The 18,166-nt window shown below is 38.5% G+C and overlaps 1 protein-coding gene across 2 annotated transcripts in view; it reads left to right on the top strand.

The window, feature by feature from the left end:
- KCNIP4 (potassium voltage-gated channel interacting protein 4) overlaps window positions 1–18,166 on the top strand; it is a 231,264-nt gene that overhangs the window by 202,743 nt on the left and 10,355 nt on the right. Inside the window, exons 5-7 of one of the 2 annotated variants that reach the window (XM_009648035.2) lie at window positions 8,231–8,234; window positions 8,500–8,565; window positions 14,359–14,429. In XM_009648035.2, coding sequence (XP_009646330.1) covers window positions 8,231–8,234; window positions 8,500–8,565; window positions 14,359–14,429 — 141 coding nt within the window. The remainder of the gene's footprint in view (window positions 1–8,230; window positions 8,235–8,499; window positions 8,566–14,358; window positions 14,430–18,166) is intronic. The other variant, XM_009648034.2, reaches the window with a different exon arrangement.

The following is an 18,166-nucleotide window of genomic DNA, read 5'->3' as shown; positions in this document are numbered from 1 at the left end:
AATTGCTCTTCCCCTAGATCCCATAATGTGTCCCCTACCCTGGGGCAGCAACCCCCTTCAGTAATAGAATTCACTCATCTTGATGCCCTGACACTGGGGCTGAGGGTCTCCTGGGACATCTCCAGGAGGGGCCAGGACAGTGTAACCCTTCCTCTCTGTCCTTAATTTGGGTTCCCATTTACCTTTGTCTCCCTGTGCTCCTCTGGGCTTGTGGAGCTGAGCCTTTGATGGGCTGATGGCTGCTGGGGTGTCCTGGGGACAACCAGGGCAGGGCATTAGCTGGGCTCCCCAGCCCACCATCACCTCTTTGTGCTCCTCTGTGGGTGTGCAGACAAGCTTTTACCACATAACCTAACAAAATCCAGCATACAGCCAGGAGCAGTATGCTTATAAAATATAAACAGTTTTATTAAGTACAAATAAAATATAAACAAGTTTAGTCTAGAAGTGTATTAGCTGGTGTTTTTGTTTTCTACTCTGCTTGAAGTACATTCAGTGGTCTGCAGACACAACTAAATCATTTTATAATGTGCCAGCTGGAAATTAGCTAAATTTCAAAGCCGTAAGGCACAGTAAAACTATGAAAAGCCAATTTCTGCATTGGTCTTAGAGGAATAAGGTGCAGCAGACATTGAATTCTCTTCTTCCTGTGCCTATGAAATTTTTTGACAAATTTAGTGTATAAACTTCTCCTAACATTTTGCATGTGTAGGTCCATATCAGGACATTAGCCACTACCATTAATTATTTGCAATTAAATAAATCACCTAGTCAAACTTGTTTTCATCAATAGCATACGTACTTACTTACATCATCTTTGAATAGTTTTTGTTAATGTCCAAATAAGTAATTTTTCAATATTGCTTCTTTTTGCCAAATTAAAATCCCTTCATTATGCCCCGCAAGCACTGCAGTTTATGAGTGAGCACAGGGTTTTCCTCTTTGCCATGAGAATTTGCCATATCAATGTGACACGATGCTATTGCTTACAGTCCCTCATGCTGGCAGTCCTGAATTGCACCTGGGTTTTCTTCAGGAAAGGGTTGTCTCCCTGCATACTTTCTCTCGCTTATGCTACAGAAACAGCACAAGGCAAGATTTGACACAAAGCGAGAATGTAGAAGAATATTAGGAAATATGTTCTTTCATGCTTTTCACAGAATGTCCTAGCTCTTAAAAGTGAGCTGCGACTTTGGATCTGTCTGACTGAAAATTTGCATCTATATGATGCCTTCTTGGTTTGATCTTGGATTGTATGTCTGACAAATGGGGTAATATCGGGTGATAACCTGACTAAAGGTTATCTGTGCAGGAACTTCAGAAAGGGAAGAAAGAGTAGGATCTGGAAAAGATTTTGAGATGTTGGAATTCAGAGGGGGTTTGATAGACCTGTTCTTCCAAGGACAAGGAAACAGAGCCTGTGAAATAGAGCTTGGTGCCCTGTTGCAAGGGTAAAGAGAAGAAAAGAGACAGGCAGAAGTAAGGCAGCAGCCCAGAGGAATTGGGAAGAGGCTCAGGGCGCTGGGGAGAGCTCTTCCTGCGGAGTGGAGGGAAAGGAGCACAGAAATTAGCAGGAACAAGTTCAGTCCTTTGGCAGAACCGAGCAGGTCCAGAGGAGCACAATGGACTGGTGAATCTGGGAGAAAGATCCTGGGTTACCCTGTGTTGGAGGCAAACTGGGATATTACATTAAACAGCAGGCACTCAAAGGAGCCATTTGAAACAAGCTGTTGTGGATTTGCAGCTGTAGGAAGGAAAATGAAACACCTCAGAAATCTTGAGATTGAATTTTCCATCTCCATGCCACTGTTGCTCTTTGGCTTTTATGTTACTTCCAGGTTTGGTTTTTTTTCTGCAGTTTTAACTTGCAGTATAACTTTCCCACCCCTGCTCAGCCAATTATCCCTTCTAAACACGAGATATATGTATTTTTAATGACCCAGCAGCTGAATCATAACAGCACTTAGAATCATATTCATCATTTTGAGAAACCCAAACAATTTTTTAATGTGACGCTGCTGGTTTGAGAGAACTTCTTCTGTTCACCTTTGATGCTCCCACTATCACCCTTCTGCTTTTGTAACTGCTTACCCTCCTGACTGCAGTCAGCCTATGGCTATAAGGCCATTACCTGAACAGCAATGCTGGGAAGACAGAACACTGTGAATTGGCACTGAAGTGAACTGGCAAAACGTATAGAGGCTATTGAGGGTCAGAGATCTTGATTTAGCTTTCAAAAGTGGCAGTTGGTAACATTTATAAGCCTAGTTGGGTTTGGATCTAGCCTCATATCTATGTGACAAATACCTGCTTGGCTCAGCTGCTTCAGTACAACCCTGATCAACACTGTTCTGGCAAAAGTCTTTTGGGTGGATGTTACGGTGTTGATACCAATGTGTCAGACGTTGTGTCAGGGCACAAAGGGGCACTTTCAGAGTGGGATTTATCTGGTTTTCTCCTTCTTCCAAGGCATAGTGAGATCATGTTATACACATTTCACCAAAGTCTGTGCCTTTTCCATCCTCGGATGGACTGTTTGTACCTTAGTTTCTTATGTGTGCTACTTTTGATACGCGTTTTATTTTGGAGGAAGCTCAAGATAGGAGTAATTTATGAACTGACTATCACTGTGCTTGTTCTAGATAATTTATATAGTGATCAAATACTTTAGCGAGTGAATTTTCAGATCATCTGAATTCTCTTGTGGTTAAATTTTCTAGAAGCCTAGAAAAAACACTGTACATTTCAGGTATAAAGTTTGCTGATATAACACATTAGCATAGCCATGCTGAAAAATGGTTCTATCTGATAAAACATTGACTAATGGTTTGCTGATAATTTTGCTGAGCAATTTTACTATATATCCACTCATGTCTTGCCATGGGAGGTATATATAGGCTAAATACACATCAATGTGCACTGATTAAATACCAAATACGTGGGGGGCAGGGGGTGTAATCCAAACCCACTAACTGTATTTCTTAGTAGGAGAAATTAATTTGGTATTTCAACTCATGAGAATTGTATAATTACCATTTGGTTCAGTTTTCTGCAAATATGAAAGTCACAAGAAGGCCTGCGTTTCAATCACATGCATCAGAACAAACATAGATGAGATTCACAGCTGAGATTAATAGGTATAGCAAATTTAAACCATCTTATGTATGCAGCTTTGGAAGTAGGGAGTGCATAAAATTAAAAGTTAATTTTCATAAACCTTCAAAGCATTAAAGACTGGAAAACCCACAAGCTTCAGAACCTATTGTCTTAAGTCTCTAACCCACACCCTTCTGTCCTGATCCATATGTTCCTGTTCATAATAGTAAATATCAAGGTCACTTATCAAACAAAGCCTCTCATCTCATCCCTTAGAAAAGCTCTGCCACATACACAGACATCTTTTCAAGGCTGGAGCACAAATCTTACGAGGAGCAGCTGAGGGAACTGGGGTTGTTCAGTCTGGAGAAGAGGAGGCTGAGGGGAGACCTTATCACCCTCTACAACTAGCTGGATGGAGGTTGTAGTGAGGTGCGTGTTGGTCTTCTCTCCCAGGTAACAGGTGATAAGACGAGAGGAAATGGCCTCAAGTTGCATCAGGGGAGGTTTAGATTGGATATTGGGAAAAATTTCTTGTGTGGTCAAACACTGAAACAGGCTGCCCAGAGAGGTGGTAGAGTCACCATCCCTGGAGGTGTTCAAAAAACATATAGAAGTGGCATTTCAGGATATGGTTTAGTAGGCATGGTGGGGTTGGACTGATGGTTGGACTTGATGATCTTGGAGGTCTTTTCCAACCTTAATGATTCTATGAATCTATGATTCTGTAACAGCACAAATTTTCACTGAAATTAAGGGCTGTCTCAAGCACCATGCTTCAGGGTACCAAGAAGAGTGAGAAAGTTCTTCCTAGTGTCCAATGTGAGCTCACAAACCTCAGACTGTTGCCACTGAACTTTGTTAAATTGTCTGCCCCTGATAAGAGTTTGGTTTCTTTATCTCTGTTGCTGCCCCTCAGGTGGGCTGCTATCCTTAACAGTGGCCTAGACTAAGCAAGCCCAACTCTCTTAGTCTCTCCTCGTTTTCCATGTCCTTTCATCACTAGTAGTCTTCTTGGCATTCTGCTGAACCCTCTTCAGTTTCTCCACATCCCTGGGAGGGCCCCAAGACTGTACTCCTTACTGTCCCAAGCAGAGAGAATAACTCCCGCAGACTGCTGGCTTTGGCTCAGTAGGTGGTTTATCTTATTTGCAGTAAGAATTCTTTTTTTGGCTCATACTCAGCTTGACATCCACTGTAACCCCACGTCCTTTTCGGCAGCGCTGCCATTCAACCAGTCACTTCATAGCTAGTACTGGGGCAAGGGATGTTTTCTTCCCAGATGCAGAACATTGCAATTCTTGTTGAGCTTCATGAGGTGTCTATTGGCCCAGATTTTGTTATTAATTTGGCCAAGATGATGTTATCAAATTAAGGCCAATTGTTAAATTCTTATGCTGTTTTGATCAAAGCCCTGTTATGCTCAAATGAAAAATTAGGAACTGGACTGGGCTATGAAAAGCCACTGTGGGTTTAGAATGTGGGATTGTTGGTAGAAGTGTATACATTAAAGTATACACATGCTATTTCAAAATTATGTATGTGTTCTTCCATTCAGTTTTGTGCTTATGGAAAATTTAAGTTTTCAGTCACAATAGAAGTACGTGCAAAACCAGAAAATATTGTTAGTCAGAGATAATTAAGTCAATGGACATGAACATGCATCTAAAATGAAGCACAACAAACACTGACAGCAAATAAAGCATGGGGATGGAGAACCTGTCATGCAAAAGCCCATAATTAAAATATATTTAAAATTGCCAAAGCTCCTAATACAGCTTAATCCCTCACACAAAATTGTTCATTATACAGACAAAAGTCTGAGCTTTGAGTTTGTTTCTCCTTCATCCTCTTTCCTACATTGCACTATTTCTCCTTTTTTTTTGTGTCTTTTTGGTTTTGCCTCTTGTCTAAAAAGGGTGTTGATTAGGTAGTAAAGAAGAATCCATCTATTGCAGTATTCTTAGAAATACTGAAAAAAAGACAGCTTAGACAGCATGAAACTTGTAAATAATTTACAGGTTTTGCAGTGGGTCATAAGACCATGTGCTGGAGGTGTAATTTCCCAGCAGTAAAATTGCAGGCAAGAGAGACAGAATGATATTTATTATTCTCTGTCTCTTCTTTCTGTTGGCTTATCTTATTTTCTCTTTAAAGGAGAGAGGAACGGACTCAGGAAAAACAGTTCAAGATTAACTTTTCCTCCTTTTTATTCTCCAGAAGGAAAATATAATACATCATTGATGCAATTTTAAAAGACTGTCAAACAGAAATTTACTGTAACAAAACAAATGACATACAGCTGGAGGAAAAAAGAATATAGGAAATGGTTTAAATAAGCCTCACATTTTTCTTTCAAACTATTTCATTATTTTTATTTCTTTTATAAGAGTTTAATGAAAGGTTAGAAAATTTTTTTTTTAATTACAGTTGGTAGAATGGAAGAAGTCAGCAATAACTTGACATAAAGCCATGGGGCATAGTTAACAATTAGGAGAAATCTCCTGATAAACACAACAAAGCCAGATTTATGAGTCAAGAAAAGACCAGACTTGGAGGTAAATGGTGTTGGCTACATACGTATTTAGATTAAAATTATTTAAGAACAGAAGTGTTCACAGTCTTGTCTCAGAGGAAAAATCCAAACTAAAGAAAGAAAAGTTTCAACTAAATATTTCTGATAAGAGTAATTGGCCAGCATCACAGATTTTTAGTGAATGTCCTTAAGATACCATTACTACAGATCAAGGATGGAAAAGGTAAGGTGTTACTGGCAATGTTATAGTAAAGAGCAGAGGAAAATACGTAGGGTCAACCTAGATAAACTCAAGAGCTAATTCCTAGCTCTACTAATATGCAATTCTGTGAAAGTGGCTTGCCTTTTCAAGCCATGTTTCTTCCAAACACTGTGGCAAAACTGGAGTTCATTAAGTGATAGAACAAAGTACTACCCTCAGATGAGGTATGAAGATCGTATATTTCTCTAAAAAAAGGCTGCTAACTTATTTTGAACTAACAAAGGATAAGTCAGGCAATTTTTTCCAGAGTATATTTAATTCTCCCCTAACATCGTAACATTTAAATGCAGTCAGGAAATGGGAGTCTTGTTCTTCCCAGCTTCCGACTAAGGACTGACACAGTTGGAGTTGCTGGCCTTTCCTGTAAAAGAAGGGAGAGCACTCTTTGCAAAATGGGCATATTTTGAAAGTGTCTCTCATCCAAGGAAAAGGTAGAAAAATTGCTTTACATGTTAATCAGCCATAGAGTTAGATGAACTGAAACGCACATTTTGTCATTCATTATTTATTAAGCTTCTCAGAAAAATAAAAGCAAAATCTGAGTTGTACAAATTCAACATACAGGTTTTCTTTTTAGTTCACTCAAAATGTGCCTGGCTTTTTGTCTGAAAAGAAATTACCTGCAGAACAGAAAGATGCCACGGCTTCTTTTTCTAAAATCTAAAATACTGCATTGTCCTTTCACACTCCCAGCCATCTCAGGGAGGGGTTGTATTATTGTTCCTTGAGCAGGTCTGGGAATGATGTAGAGTATATACTGATGTATGCTTGGAAGAGGATCTTATGAAATACATTTGTTACATTTTCCACATCGAATAACTATATTGTTATATCAGTGAGTATCTGAACACTCCACTGAGGTTTTCTTTATTGCACTTCAAATATAAGTAAAAATACTGCTCTTTTGCATACATTTATACAACTCCAAAAGGCTTCACAAAAAAAGACAATCAGTGTAGTAAACCTGTTGGGGACTACAGAGAAACTAGACCATCTGACTACAGTCTTTTGGGGAAGCTGGTAAAGCAGAGAGATGTTTTAGAATGCCCTCACACCCAAATACGTGACAGGCAGGGAGATGCCACCGCAATTAACGGGTTGCTCCTTACCTGACGAAGGGTAGAGATGCCAGATGCATTTCACATTTCCCCCCATTACCCAAGGGCTTTGGTTTGAAAGGTGGTGTGGCCCAGCAGTCAGTATATATCTGGTCTCACTGAGACCTGTGCTCTAATCCTGCCCCCATCAGTGACAGCCTCCATGGCCAGGAACAAGTCATTTCCCACTTCTGTCTCCATGACTGCTCTGTGTCTGTCTGTTCTGATCAGACAGACATGTTTCCTACTATGTGTTTGCACGTGCTTAGTTATGGTGAAGGGCTGATTTGGGCTGAGGATAAGTGACGTAAATCAATCTTAGATCTACAGATCTGACGTGTTTTTCAGGCAACACATTAATCTCTCAATTAGCAAGATTACACTATTTGTTTCTTAGCAGGAGCTGTCAGAACTATGAGTATCTCAGTGTTCCTTCTTTGATCTAATAGAAATATCATTTGCTCTCATAAGAAAAGCTGTTATTACACTGGTAAAAGTTGTTATACTGTTCTTTACCTTCATTTAAAGCTATTTCCTTTCCCCAGTTTGGGACTAGGAGCACATAAGTTTGAGCCATCAGTCCAAATAGCATAGCAATGGACAAAAATAAATAGCTGAACCTTAATACGCAATTTGTCTTCTCTTGCTTACCTTTGTTTCTAGAAATACTTTCCTCTTAAAGAACTTGCCAGGCTTTTTTCACTCTATGTTAAAGAAGGAATTAAGGCAAAAAGGAATGAAGTGCATTTTCTGAAGTCATCTGCTCAGTCTGGCAAATTCAGGACTAGAAGTCAGCTGTTTGGTCTTTGATTTTTATGCATGACTTAGTAAAAAATGCAGCATTCCTTCTGCTTTTCCTTCCTCTCTACATAAGTCATTTTTGTAAAGTCACCATTCTAATCCTCTTTTTTCTTCTTCACTTCCTTTCATTTTCTCTGTAATCATTCTTCTCTGACACTTTCTGCTTATTCTTTCTTACATATTTCAGTTTATGAATGAGATCTAAAGAGGCAGAAGGATATGCAAGGTTTGAATAAGATCTTTTGTGACAGGCTCTTTCAAATTCATTGAATATATCTCTTTAGGTAGAATATGACTGCACGTTGTGTCAGTAATACCTGACTGCAAATGCAGTTTACATTCCTGTGTGGTTTCTATGCCGCGCAAGTGCTGCTTGCGGCTGCAGGAGCGACCACCCACGGCCCACAGCCACACCGACAGCTCCACGCACGGCAGCAGAGCGGTTGCTGCTCACATCTGTCACTCAGGCCTCACGACTGAAGTTGAGACATATGGCACAGAAGAAACTTTTGTCCCATGGGAACTCTTTAGGAAGATCCTTCAAAACCACACACATTTAATGCAATAATACTTGGTTGAAAGTGCAAAATCAGATTCTTGCAGCATGTTAAACTCAGTCACATACATGTTCTGTACAGCCTCATGAACACATGACTTGACTCAACCAGTTTGGATGCTATTCATTTCTTGTCTTTCACTTTTTTCAGGTTTTTTTTTTGTTGTCAATGAAGAAACCTTCAAAGAGATTTACTCTCAGTTCTTTCCACAGGGAGGTGAGTACTTGGCAGATGTAATTAGTACTACAGCGTACAGAGTTATGTTTGTTAGTTCCTAAGTCTGACGAAACAGCCTGTTGTTCAAATTAACAAGACTGTTGTCTCAAGCTCTGTCTGAACTCATGGGGTATTTCCTTGATGGCCGGACACATTTTAAAGTATATATTTCTGAACGAAATGCAGTGATGTCTACGAGAAGTCAGTCTTCTATTATGAAGTTACTACCGGTGTCTGGGTACTTTTGAAAACCAGGTCTCTCTGAGTAGGCTATTTCTTTTCAAACTTTCTACTCTCTTTTATTCCACAAAACTTTTCACAGTAGGAACGAAAACTGTAGGAGGCACTACAGGTACCCTCTAATATCAACAGCAGAACCCCCTTGACTTCTGTGGGGCTTCTTTACTTAAATGAGGGCTTTTTTTGCTAACCTTACTTTCAATTAGCTAATTTCCAGGGGTTTCATTAATTTCTTTATCTTCATTATCTTTTAGTGCAATGAAGGTAATACAAAAATGTATAACTTTTTTTGCCTTGAACCTTGGATTTTATTTTAATTTTAATTGTTTTCCTTTCTTTTCTTCCTCTTGCTTTTACCATTCAATCCTCCCTCTTCATATTCTCCTACAGTTCTTCAATCCTGCCTCTTCATCTTCTCCCACAGCTATTGAGATTTGCATGTTTCCCTGGGACTGTTCATAGTTCTTTCTTTTCACTTGTATTAAAAAAAAAAAAAAAAACACTTAATTGGTAGGAACAAAACATCTCCCAGTTAGTTTTATTTTGAATAAAGACCGAGAAGGTAAAGAGCAGCATTCAGTGTGGATTACCATCGCTGAAATCCTTAACAAGTAGGCACACTCAGTCGGGAAGAACAAAAGGCAAAAGGGGTTGACCTGCCTACTGATTATTTCTTTATCTAAGCTTTTAAACTGGGCTAACAATTACAGTTTCAGATATTATATTTTTTAGTTACCCTGGCTAGTGAAAATAATTCTCTGCATGTGATTTACTATACCTTTATTACACTTAAAATAATAATAAAAAAGTTATGATATTTCCTATTGTTATACTCAAAATTGTTTATGGGCAAAGAGAAAGCACACTTTTTATACAAGTAAAGCTAAAATGTATTGTTAGAATAAATGTAATCTTAAAAGCCTAATCCTTATTAGTCCAGACCTAATTGTTACAGAAAGGAAAGAATATTAAAGTAGTTAAAAATTATAGATACTCAGTTCTTAGTTTCTGCCCCTTTTTCTGGTGTTAATGCTCACCCTTCTGCTGCTCCTTTGGGCCTTTAGGACAGTGGCATCATTTGGGGGAGGAGGTGAGGACTGCCGTGGACTGTTGGCTTCTGGAGTCCTTCCCCGGGAGGAAAAGGATGTTCATGTTGGTGCTTTCTTCTTCCTCGCTCTAGGATTCAGCTGGGGTCACTTCTACATTTGCTAACACATTATTACACCTTTCTTTTTCTCCATTGGTTTGCAGTTCCACATTACATCCAAATTTATTGTAGGTGGTACCTTTTACATGCGTTAGATGCTATCTCTTTGTTCTCTTTGCTACCCCTAAAACCATTTTTGTCCAGCTCCACACCTGCATTTCTTTAACTGACCATGGGTGAGTTGTTTATAGCATGGGGTCTCCAGTGCCAGCCTGTGCCCCATTCCCTTCCATCCCACACCTGCTCTCCTCTGCGCTGCATCCCGTCTCTCTGCTGCTCAAGACTTCTGCCAGCATATAAGGCAAAAATTTCTTCTCTCCACTGCATCATTATGTTAGACGCATAAATATCTATTTCTACATAGAATAACTGCTTGTTTCTGCTACCTGTATAAAGCTGTAGCTGCACCATGAAAGTAAAACCAGTCAGCCTTAGAAACTTGGTCAGTTCAGGAGACTGCTGTTGCAGCTCAACCAAGGGAGAAAAGGTGCAAGCTGGCCAGCCTCCGTCCTGGGGTGAGCTCCCTATAAAACCTGTGGTTTCTTAGTAGTAATGGCATTTCTGCCTTGCAGGGGCACATGGTTACACTATTCACTGCAATTTCAACAACGCCATTACTCCGTCTGTAACAAGGCAGCTACATTTTTCTGAGAAAAAAAAAATGAAAAAATAAATGCTTTCTTTCTTGCTTCTTTTAACTTTAGTGAAATACAGTAAAAAGTTAGATTTTTAGCAGGGTAGAAAAGTATCGAATCCATATAATTTACTTATCAGTAACAGATGCTGTTCTGTACTAGTAACAGCATTTTTAGCTTTCTCAAGAAAGCCATTTCAGAGATCTCAGCAAATAGCACCGAGAAGTGACCATCAGAAGCTATCCCTTTCCTCTCCCCATCCTCCATGGCCTCCACACAGCAGTGGGCAGCCTTAGTGGTACTTGAAGACAGCACAAACAAATGAGAAAGCTTTATGTAGTTTTCCTCCAAATTTCAGGAAAAATATTCAGGGCAAACTGCAGAATAGCTGAATCTCCTTAGAAAAGTAACAGCTCACATCAGTAATCCTTTAATTTCTGTGGACCCACTGAGACTTGAACTGTTTTGTGTAGGTTTTGTGCTGTTTTGTAGGTGCCTGTGTTGACACTTGCCAGGTATGGGAGCCAAAGTCTATTCTTTGTTCCTCACGTTAGCCAAGGTGTCTTCAAAGCCCAATTAATTGTCTGTATTTACATATTCCTGTATGTTAACAACAGGGTGAGATCATCATATATAAGTGTCCAGTCAAGCAGCTGGAAACTTAAATCTTTGAATGTATTGCCAAAATGTTGTGTGCAGCTGAGGCCTTTACATTTCAGTTGCACAAATACATATTGGGTTTATATTTTTCTGAATATTAAAGAGGAAAAAAAAAAGGTTGAAAGTTGTCCTCAAATTAAAACGTGTCATCCATGTAGATCTGTGCCCCAGTTGTCTATGTAATGCAAAACCAGATACAGCATGACGTATCATTGTAACAATGCCTATCTGAGCAAACAGAATGATGTGGTGTAAGAATTTAAGTTGCAGGGTGACCAAGCAACCACGAAAAAGTCATTTTCCAATGTCATCCAGCAAATTACTTCAACAAGCGACTTTCAAGACCATCCAGGATAAGGGATAGGAGGAGAAGAAAGAGGATAAGGGAGCCACAGTGAGAGGAACAAAGGAGATGACACAGGATTGCAGTAAAATTGATATATTTTAAAAGGCAGAAGTCCCTTTGTAAAAAGGTTTCCATGCCAGAAAGGCACTCCAGTAGCTTCTTTTTAGAAATACAGGTGAATGAATAGGCCCCCTGCATTCATGCAATGGATCATCTGAAATATAACTTGGGATTTGTTCTTCAGCCAGGCAGGTTGTAGATAAGAATCCAGACACTGAATCATTATTACACTCCTCCTCAGTTATGAACAGAACAGATTATGTTCACGGTTTGATAAGGCGTGCTCTCAGATGTATAATGACTACCATCTTTTGTCTCTGATTTTTAAAAAGCTTTAATGGTGTATTTCAAAGGAATTTTGATTTAATATCTGTCCCTGTCTCAACCTGTCAAAATATCAATTTAGCCTACTAGTTATGATATCAAATCTCTGAAAAGAAAACATATTTTATTTAAAATATTAAGCTTTAGTTTAATGTGATTAATGTTCCAGATTTAGGCGGGTGGGGGCAGGGAGGAATCAGATTCAGTAGCTCTATTAAAAGGTACTAGTGTACCTCATCCTGCAGGTCTTTTAAGGCAAAATTTCAGACTAGAATTGAACAACCAACTCTGAGAAAGACCACTGATTTTTTTTTTTTTTTTTTCCAGACGGGGGTTACTAGAAAGAAAAGATTCTTCACCTAGAGAATTTTTTTTTCTTATATCATCATGCAAAAAGAGTAGCCTATTGTATCATGTATGGGCAACAAACAATAAAAACCTTTCTGTTAACCTTTGTGTTTTCTGTAAATCTACAGAAAATAATAAGGAATATTTCACATGGTTTTAAGAAATGAATGCCAAGAGAATGGGAAGCTATTTAAAATTCAGTTTACAGTAATTATACCTCTATAAGATGTTTTTTCCCTGAAGATGGTTTGCATGGTATAGTCTGTTGCACAACAGAAGTCTCAGTAGACTATAGTAAATATTATTATTAAAATCCTAAATATAAACCGAAGTCAACAAACTTACATATTTGAGTTAAAATGGGCATTTGTCTGCTAGGCCATGCTTAAGCAATTACAGTGGTGACTGGATACATGAATGAATGTATGAATGTCTCAACAGTGGTGGTTTTTTTTTTAATTCTCTGAAAATGCATTAACAGGCATAAGGCTTAAACGTTGCAGTTTTTTCTTGTTACAATTATTTCACATCATATGAAGTTAACACATTGAAGTAAGACCAGAGAGTTTTCTTACTAATATCAGGTCTGAATCTGTGAAGTACAAAGCTTTGATTTTTGGTATATTTTGGGTTTTGGGGTCAAGGTGGCATTTCAGGTGAGTGACCCAAGACTATCACTCAGTTTAATTCAAAACAATATTTTGGGCTGTGACAAGTAAAGGTTTTCAGGATTAATATGAAAGGTAAAATGGCTTACGGCCAAGAAATCAGGAAAAGACATCTCAGCACTGATGATGTTTTTCCGTGACGGGGGTGTGGGGGGGGTGTTGCCCTGCAAGGGGGACACAAATTTCATATCACTTCTCACTTTACTAAAAGTTTGTGAGGTTGATGTTAATTAACCGAAAAATAATGTAAATACATGAAGTAGCTAGAGTAAAGCAATGAGTATTAAAAGTAAACAATACCTCAGCCTACATTAATTTGCATGGTTTTGAGGGAGGGAAAAGACAGGGAGGAAAGCTGGCTTCCCAGAACCCCAGCAGCTTGTACCTCACATCAACAGGGCAGCCTCTGGAGAAGCTTTCTCTCTGCAATATATTACCCCTGGAGCGGGTTGTGCCTCTCAGAAGGCATTCAGTGGAAATGGAAAGATGGATCTTTACAAAAACTTAAGGAGGCTTGACAGGTTTATATTCATGCTGTCTTGCATATCTAAAATGAGTCGATATGCACAAGTCAGTAGCTTTGAAAAGTGTGCAAATAATTAGTGAAGGGATCATTTGTTTAAGGTCGTCTTTCAGAGTCTTACTCCAGTTAGTCCAGCCCGTTCTCCCAAGGTTTTCAAGCGCCTACCTCTCCTAAGCAGCAAACCAGCTGTGAGCATCTGCCTCTCTGGGCAGGATTTGGTCTCACCTGTGGGTGAGCACAGGACCCCGTGCAGCAGCAGCTTTCTGACAAGATCATATTCAACCTGGGTAGCAGGCCTGTCCTCAGAGTAAAAATGCTCTGCCAATGCACAGATGGTAGTGTCTGCTTCCCTCGTGTAAAGTGAACAAATGAACGCATTTTTCTTCTTTAACATATGAGATAGATCCCCTGTCGTGGCCATTTAACTGATAAAGTCACATTCCAATTAACACAGGTTGTTTCAGAGTACAATAACATGACTTCTTTGCTATTCATTCAGATATCAGTGATTAGTAGAAATGGGAATGAAAATGAATAAAGGTATTCTAGACTAGAATTTTAGATTTTCTGTTCCTAACAGTGTAGCTACCCACATACACGCACTTAGAATTTATCCCTTCTCCCCTGCCAAAAAAATAAGTTTAAACTGAATTTAAATTTGATAGTCTTGCTATCAAATTTTAGTACGAAAATATATCTTGGTATCAAATTTTTTCATGGAATGAAATTAAATAAAATAAGATGTGCTTGCTATGAATTATTTTTACTGTTTTAAATTGCAGATTCCACAACTTATGCACATTTTCTGTTTAATGCATTTGACACTGATCACAATGGATCTGTAAGTTTTGAGGTAAGTGGTGCTGTTATTTCTTTCTCTGCAACTGAATATTTTGCCATTCCTTGTAATTAAGTCCTGTTTGGTGGTTTTTATTATCTGGCTCACATTATGAAAATTTAGCTTATGCAACTCAAGTTTCAAGTTTTTCCAATTTATTAACAAAAGTCATTATTACTATTTTAGAATTATGTATCCAAAAAGGCTAACTCAGACTGTGCTGCTATGTGATATTTTTATAAATCTGTTCATTTAAAAGGTAATCCAATTTATAAACAATTTACATAAAATAATTCTCATCTTCCTCCCTGCTTCTGCAAGGTGAGAAGGACTCTGAGCTACAGCTAATGTTATGGGGATGACTCAGCCAAAATAGGATTGCTCACAGGCTTTATTAGTTTCCAGGAGAAGGCTCTACAAAAAAGGCTTTAAAGCAAATGTATTTAAAAGCACAAGAGTTTGAAATTCATCCTTCCTCCATTTAACTGTCCAGCCTGCTTTCAAAATTCTGCCTTTCCCTGCTAAGGCCGATGTCATTGCCTGAAAAGGCTGATACCGTCAATGTAGTAACACAGTAAAAAGGGCAACTCACTGCAATAGTTTAGATGAAAACAGGGTGTACAAAATACGGTGAAGGAGCCATTATTTTAAGCTATAGAATTTAAAAAAAAAGTTCACTTGCAAAAGGATATGTTTGCTTTGTCATGTTTTGCTGTGTTTTGTTTTATTTGTAATGGACAAATGATATCCTTACAACCTGAGATGGGACTGCGATAAATACACCCACTTTAAATTTGTTTAAATGTCCCATAAATGTTTTAACGATTCACTTGAATGAATGATGCTGTGAGGTCTGATAGAAGTTTTTTGAAAGCATTTTCATTGCTTTATTATTGATGTAATATGGAAGGAGCAGCTTCGCCAAGCAGGTGCACTGTGATCAGAAGTCTATACGTCAACTGGGTCTATAACCAGATCATTTTGTGGGGATTACTTGCCTGTATGTAAAAAAAACCATGAACCCCATCTACCTTTTTTCAGGCAGCTGAAATCAATGGTGTCCATGTGAAACTAGAAGCAGGACTGGAGGTTTTATTTACATCATCTCTACATGGGCTAATTCTATCAGGAATCCTTCTGGTCAAATCAGCAACAGCAGAAGCAATGAGAGAAAAATGTTTAGCCTCAGTATTTGAGAAGTACTTCTGCTGTTGTCATTAAGAATAATGAGAACAAAATAAGCTTTTTATCTTTCCTGGACAATTTGTTGACATTTGCATCTCAGGCAGAAAGCCTTAAGAAATGCAGTAAGATACAAAGCCCTTTTTAAAGGGTTTGAATATCTCAAAGTGCAGGTCTGTGTACCAAAAAGGGTTTGGAATAAAATAAATCAGGAAAATAAAAGAAGCAGTGGGTTTTTTTCCTTGCAAAACCAGACATTTCCAATTTACTTTTGGTCAATATCAACTCAGACAGTGATCTACACTTCAATATTATTTGCACTAATTGTGAATCCAGCATAAATCTGCTGCTGTCAGAAGATTCTTCCTTCTGTGTCCTTGTACCATGTAGCAGCACCATACTTACAAACTCTATGATAGCCATAAGCCTTATGTTAAAAATGTTTAGGTTTTTTTTCTAATGATGTGAAAGTAGATATTATGAAGTCTGAAAAATACAATCATGTCATTTTTTCTTGTTCCTTTTTGTCCTAGATGCAATTACGCCATATTCTTTCTATGCCAATCCGCACTCTAACTTCCTAGTTTCCATTATCAAAAAAACAGCACAAAAGATGGAGAAAAAGGGGGTGATTTAAAAATTTGGAGAGTAAATAATCATTAATCCCAGCTTACTTTCTATATCAAAGTGTAGGAGTTAATACAATTTAATATAATGATCTATGATGAAAACCACTTTTGGCACTCTTCTGTGTAAAAAGGATATGAAAATCTGAAATGGTGCTGAAAGAATGTAGGTAAGAATGGTATTTTTTGAGTGTTGCACTCTCCTTTTTCTAATGAAGCTGTGATAGCTGGAGTTGTGGGGAAGAAGAAAGAGGGAATTTGTTCCAGCTTTTTGCTCTTTTTTCCTCACATTTTCAACCATCCACAATGAAGTGTTAGACTTTAGCACAACTTAAACACAGTGTATCCTCTTTGGTAAGAGTCAGGTTCTCCAGCTGAAGTGTTTTACTTGGCATAAATGCAAACTCCCGGATAAATGCAAAAACAAACTAGCTGCTTGAACCTATCACCCCTTATCCCCTGACTGTATCAATTTTGAGATTAAATTCCTTCATTAGTTATGCCAACTAGTTTTGCTTTAATATGAGGGGCAACCAGAGTTTCAGAAAACCTAGTGACCCAGCTATTGAAGGGCTCTTTTGGCATATGAGTGAACAGAAGTTCTTTTTTCCATCAGACAGGCAGATGTGACAGCAAGGTTTCCACTTGCTGCATGAATATTGTAACTGAACCAAAATGAAGATCTGAGCCTCAAGGCTATTTACAGAGTCAGGAAAATTGAGGCTAATTAACTTCAGACACATAGTCAAAGGTAAAGCACATTGCACCCGCATGCACATATCCAAATCAGTATCCTTAGCTTGTTGTAGAAGAATACTAAAGCTATTATAAATGGGATCTTGATGAGAGGAAAGTCACTCAGTAATCCCACCAATTCTCAGTGTCTTAAAGTCTAAAGCTGTACCGAAACGCAACTGAGATTTTTAAAGCTTTTTGTCATTTTTAATCAAAAACAAACTTGTCTTTGTTTCTCAAAAACATTATTAATAATTCTTAGCAAGTTGTTGGTGATTTTCCGATTGCTTTATTCCTCAATTGTTACCCCAGAATTTTGCACTAATTAACAAGCATGTTGACTGATTTCCATAGCAGGGTCCAGAGTTAGCCTACCTCGTTATGTCTTATTTTATGTCTTAAGGTCAAACACATCTTCGGTATTTTGCTAATAATAACAGTGATAAACAGTCTCCAAGGCAGTAATATGAAGGTAGCAGTTTAATGAATGTATTCAAGCGTGATTCTCTGTGTTCAATACAAAAAGCCTTGTTCATGTCATGTAGGAAACGAGCTCATTTTTCTCAGACAGTGGCAATCTCATAAGCATTTTAATACCAGCTGGTGTAAAGCAGCTACAAAGAACTATATTCCCTCTTAACAGCAGCTCCTCCTCAGTGACCTTTCTTTTACATGTACCAGGGCTCCTCCACTTCTGTAACTAACACTCACCACTTGATTCCTTGCCAAAATCCTAAGGGCTAAATCCAAAAATGGATTCAGGTGTCTGCCTACCTACTTCTTCTGGCCTTGAACAAGACATAAAAGAACACATGACCAGGTGGAATCATTTTAAGCTTTTCTATGGATTTGAGACAGCACATATTAAGCTTGTTAATTAATTTAGTAATGAACTAGTTCTCCCCAAAGCTTTATGGAGGGATAAAGCTATCAGAAAGTCATCAACAACTTTGCTAAGAGATAATTAATCACGGCTGGAAAAAAAACAAATAGGAGTTAATCCCTGATGACCACCAGAGGCTCTGTAACAGCTCTAGTGCAGAACTGAAATGTGGGCAGGCTGTGATGCTGAGTATATGGGATCTCCAATACGGGTGCAGTGATGCTCTGTTTTGCAACTCTTCAGCGAGATATCACCCTTTCTTGCAGAATCAAAGTTAGGCACAGGGCAGTTTGGCATTTAATTGAGGTCTTCACAGGTATTAGCAT

Source organism: Egretta garzetta, unplaced genomic scaffold (assembly GCF_000687185.1).
Source record: "Egretta garzetta isolate BGI_Z169 unplaced genomic scaffold, ASM68718v1 scaffold151, whole genome shotgun sequence".
Classification (NCBI taxonomy): domain Eukaryota; kingdom Metazoa; phylum Chordata; class Aves; order Pelecaniformes; family Ardeidae; genus Egretta; species Egretta garzetta.
This window is presented reverse-complemented; position numbering and strand designations above follow the sequence as displayed.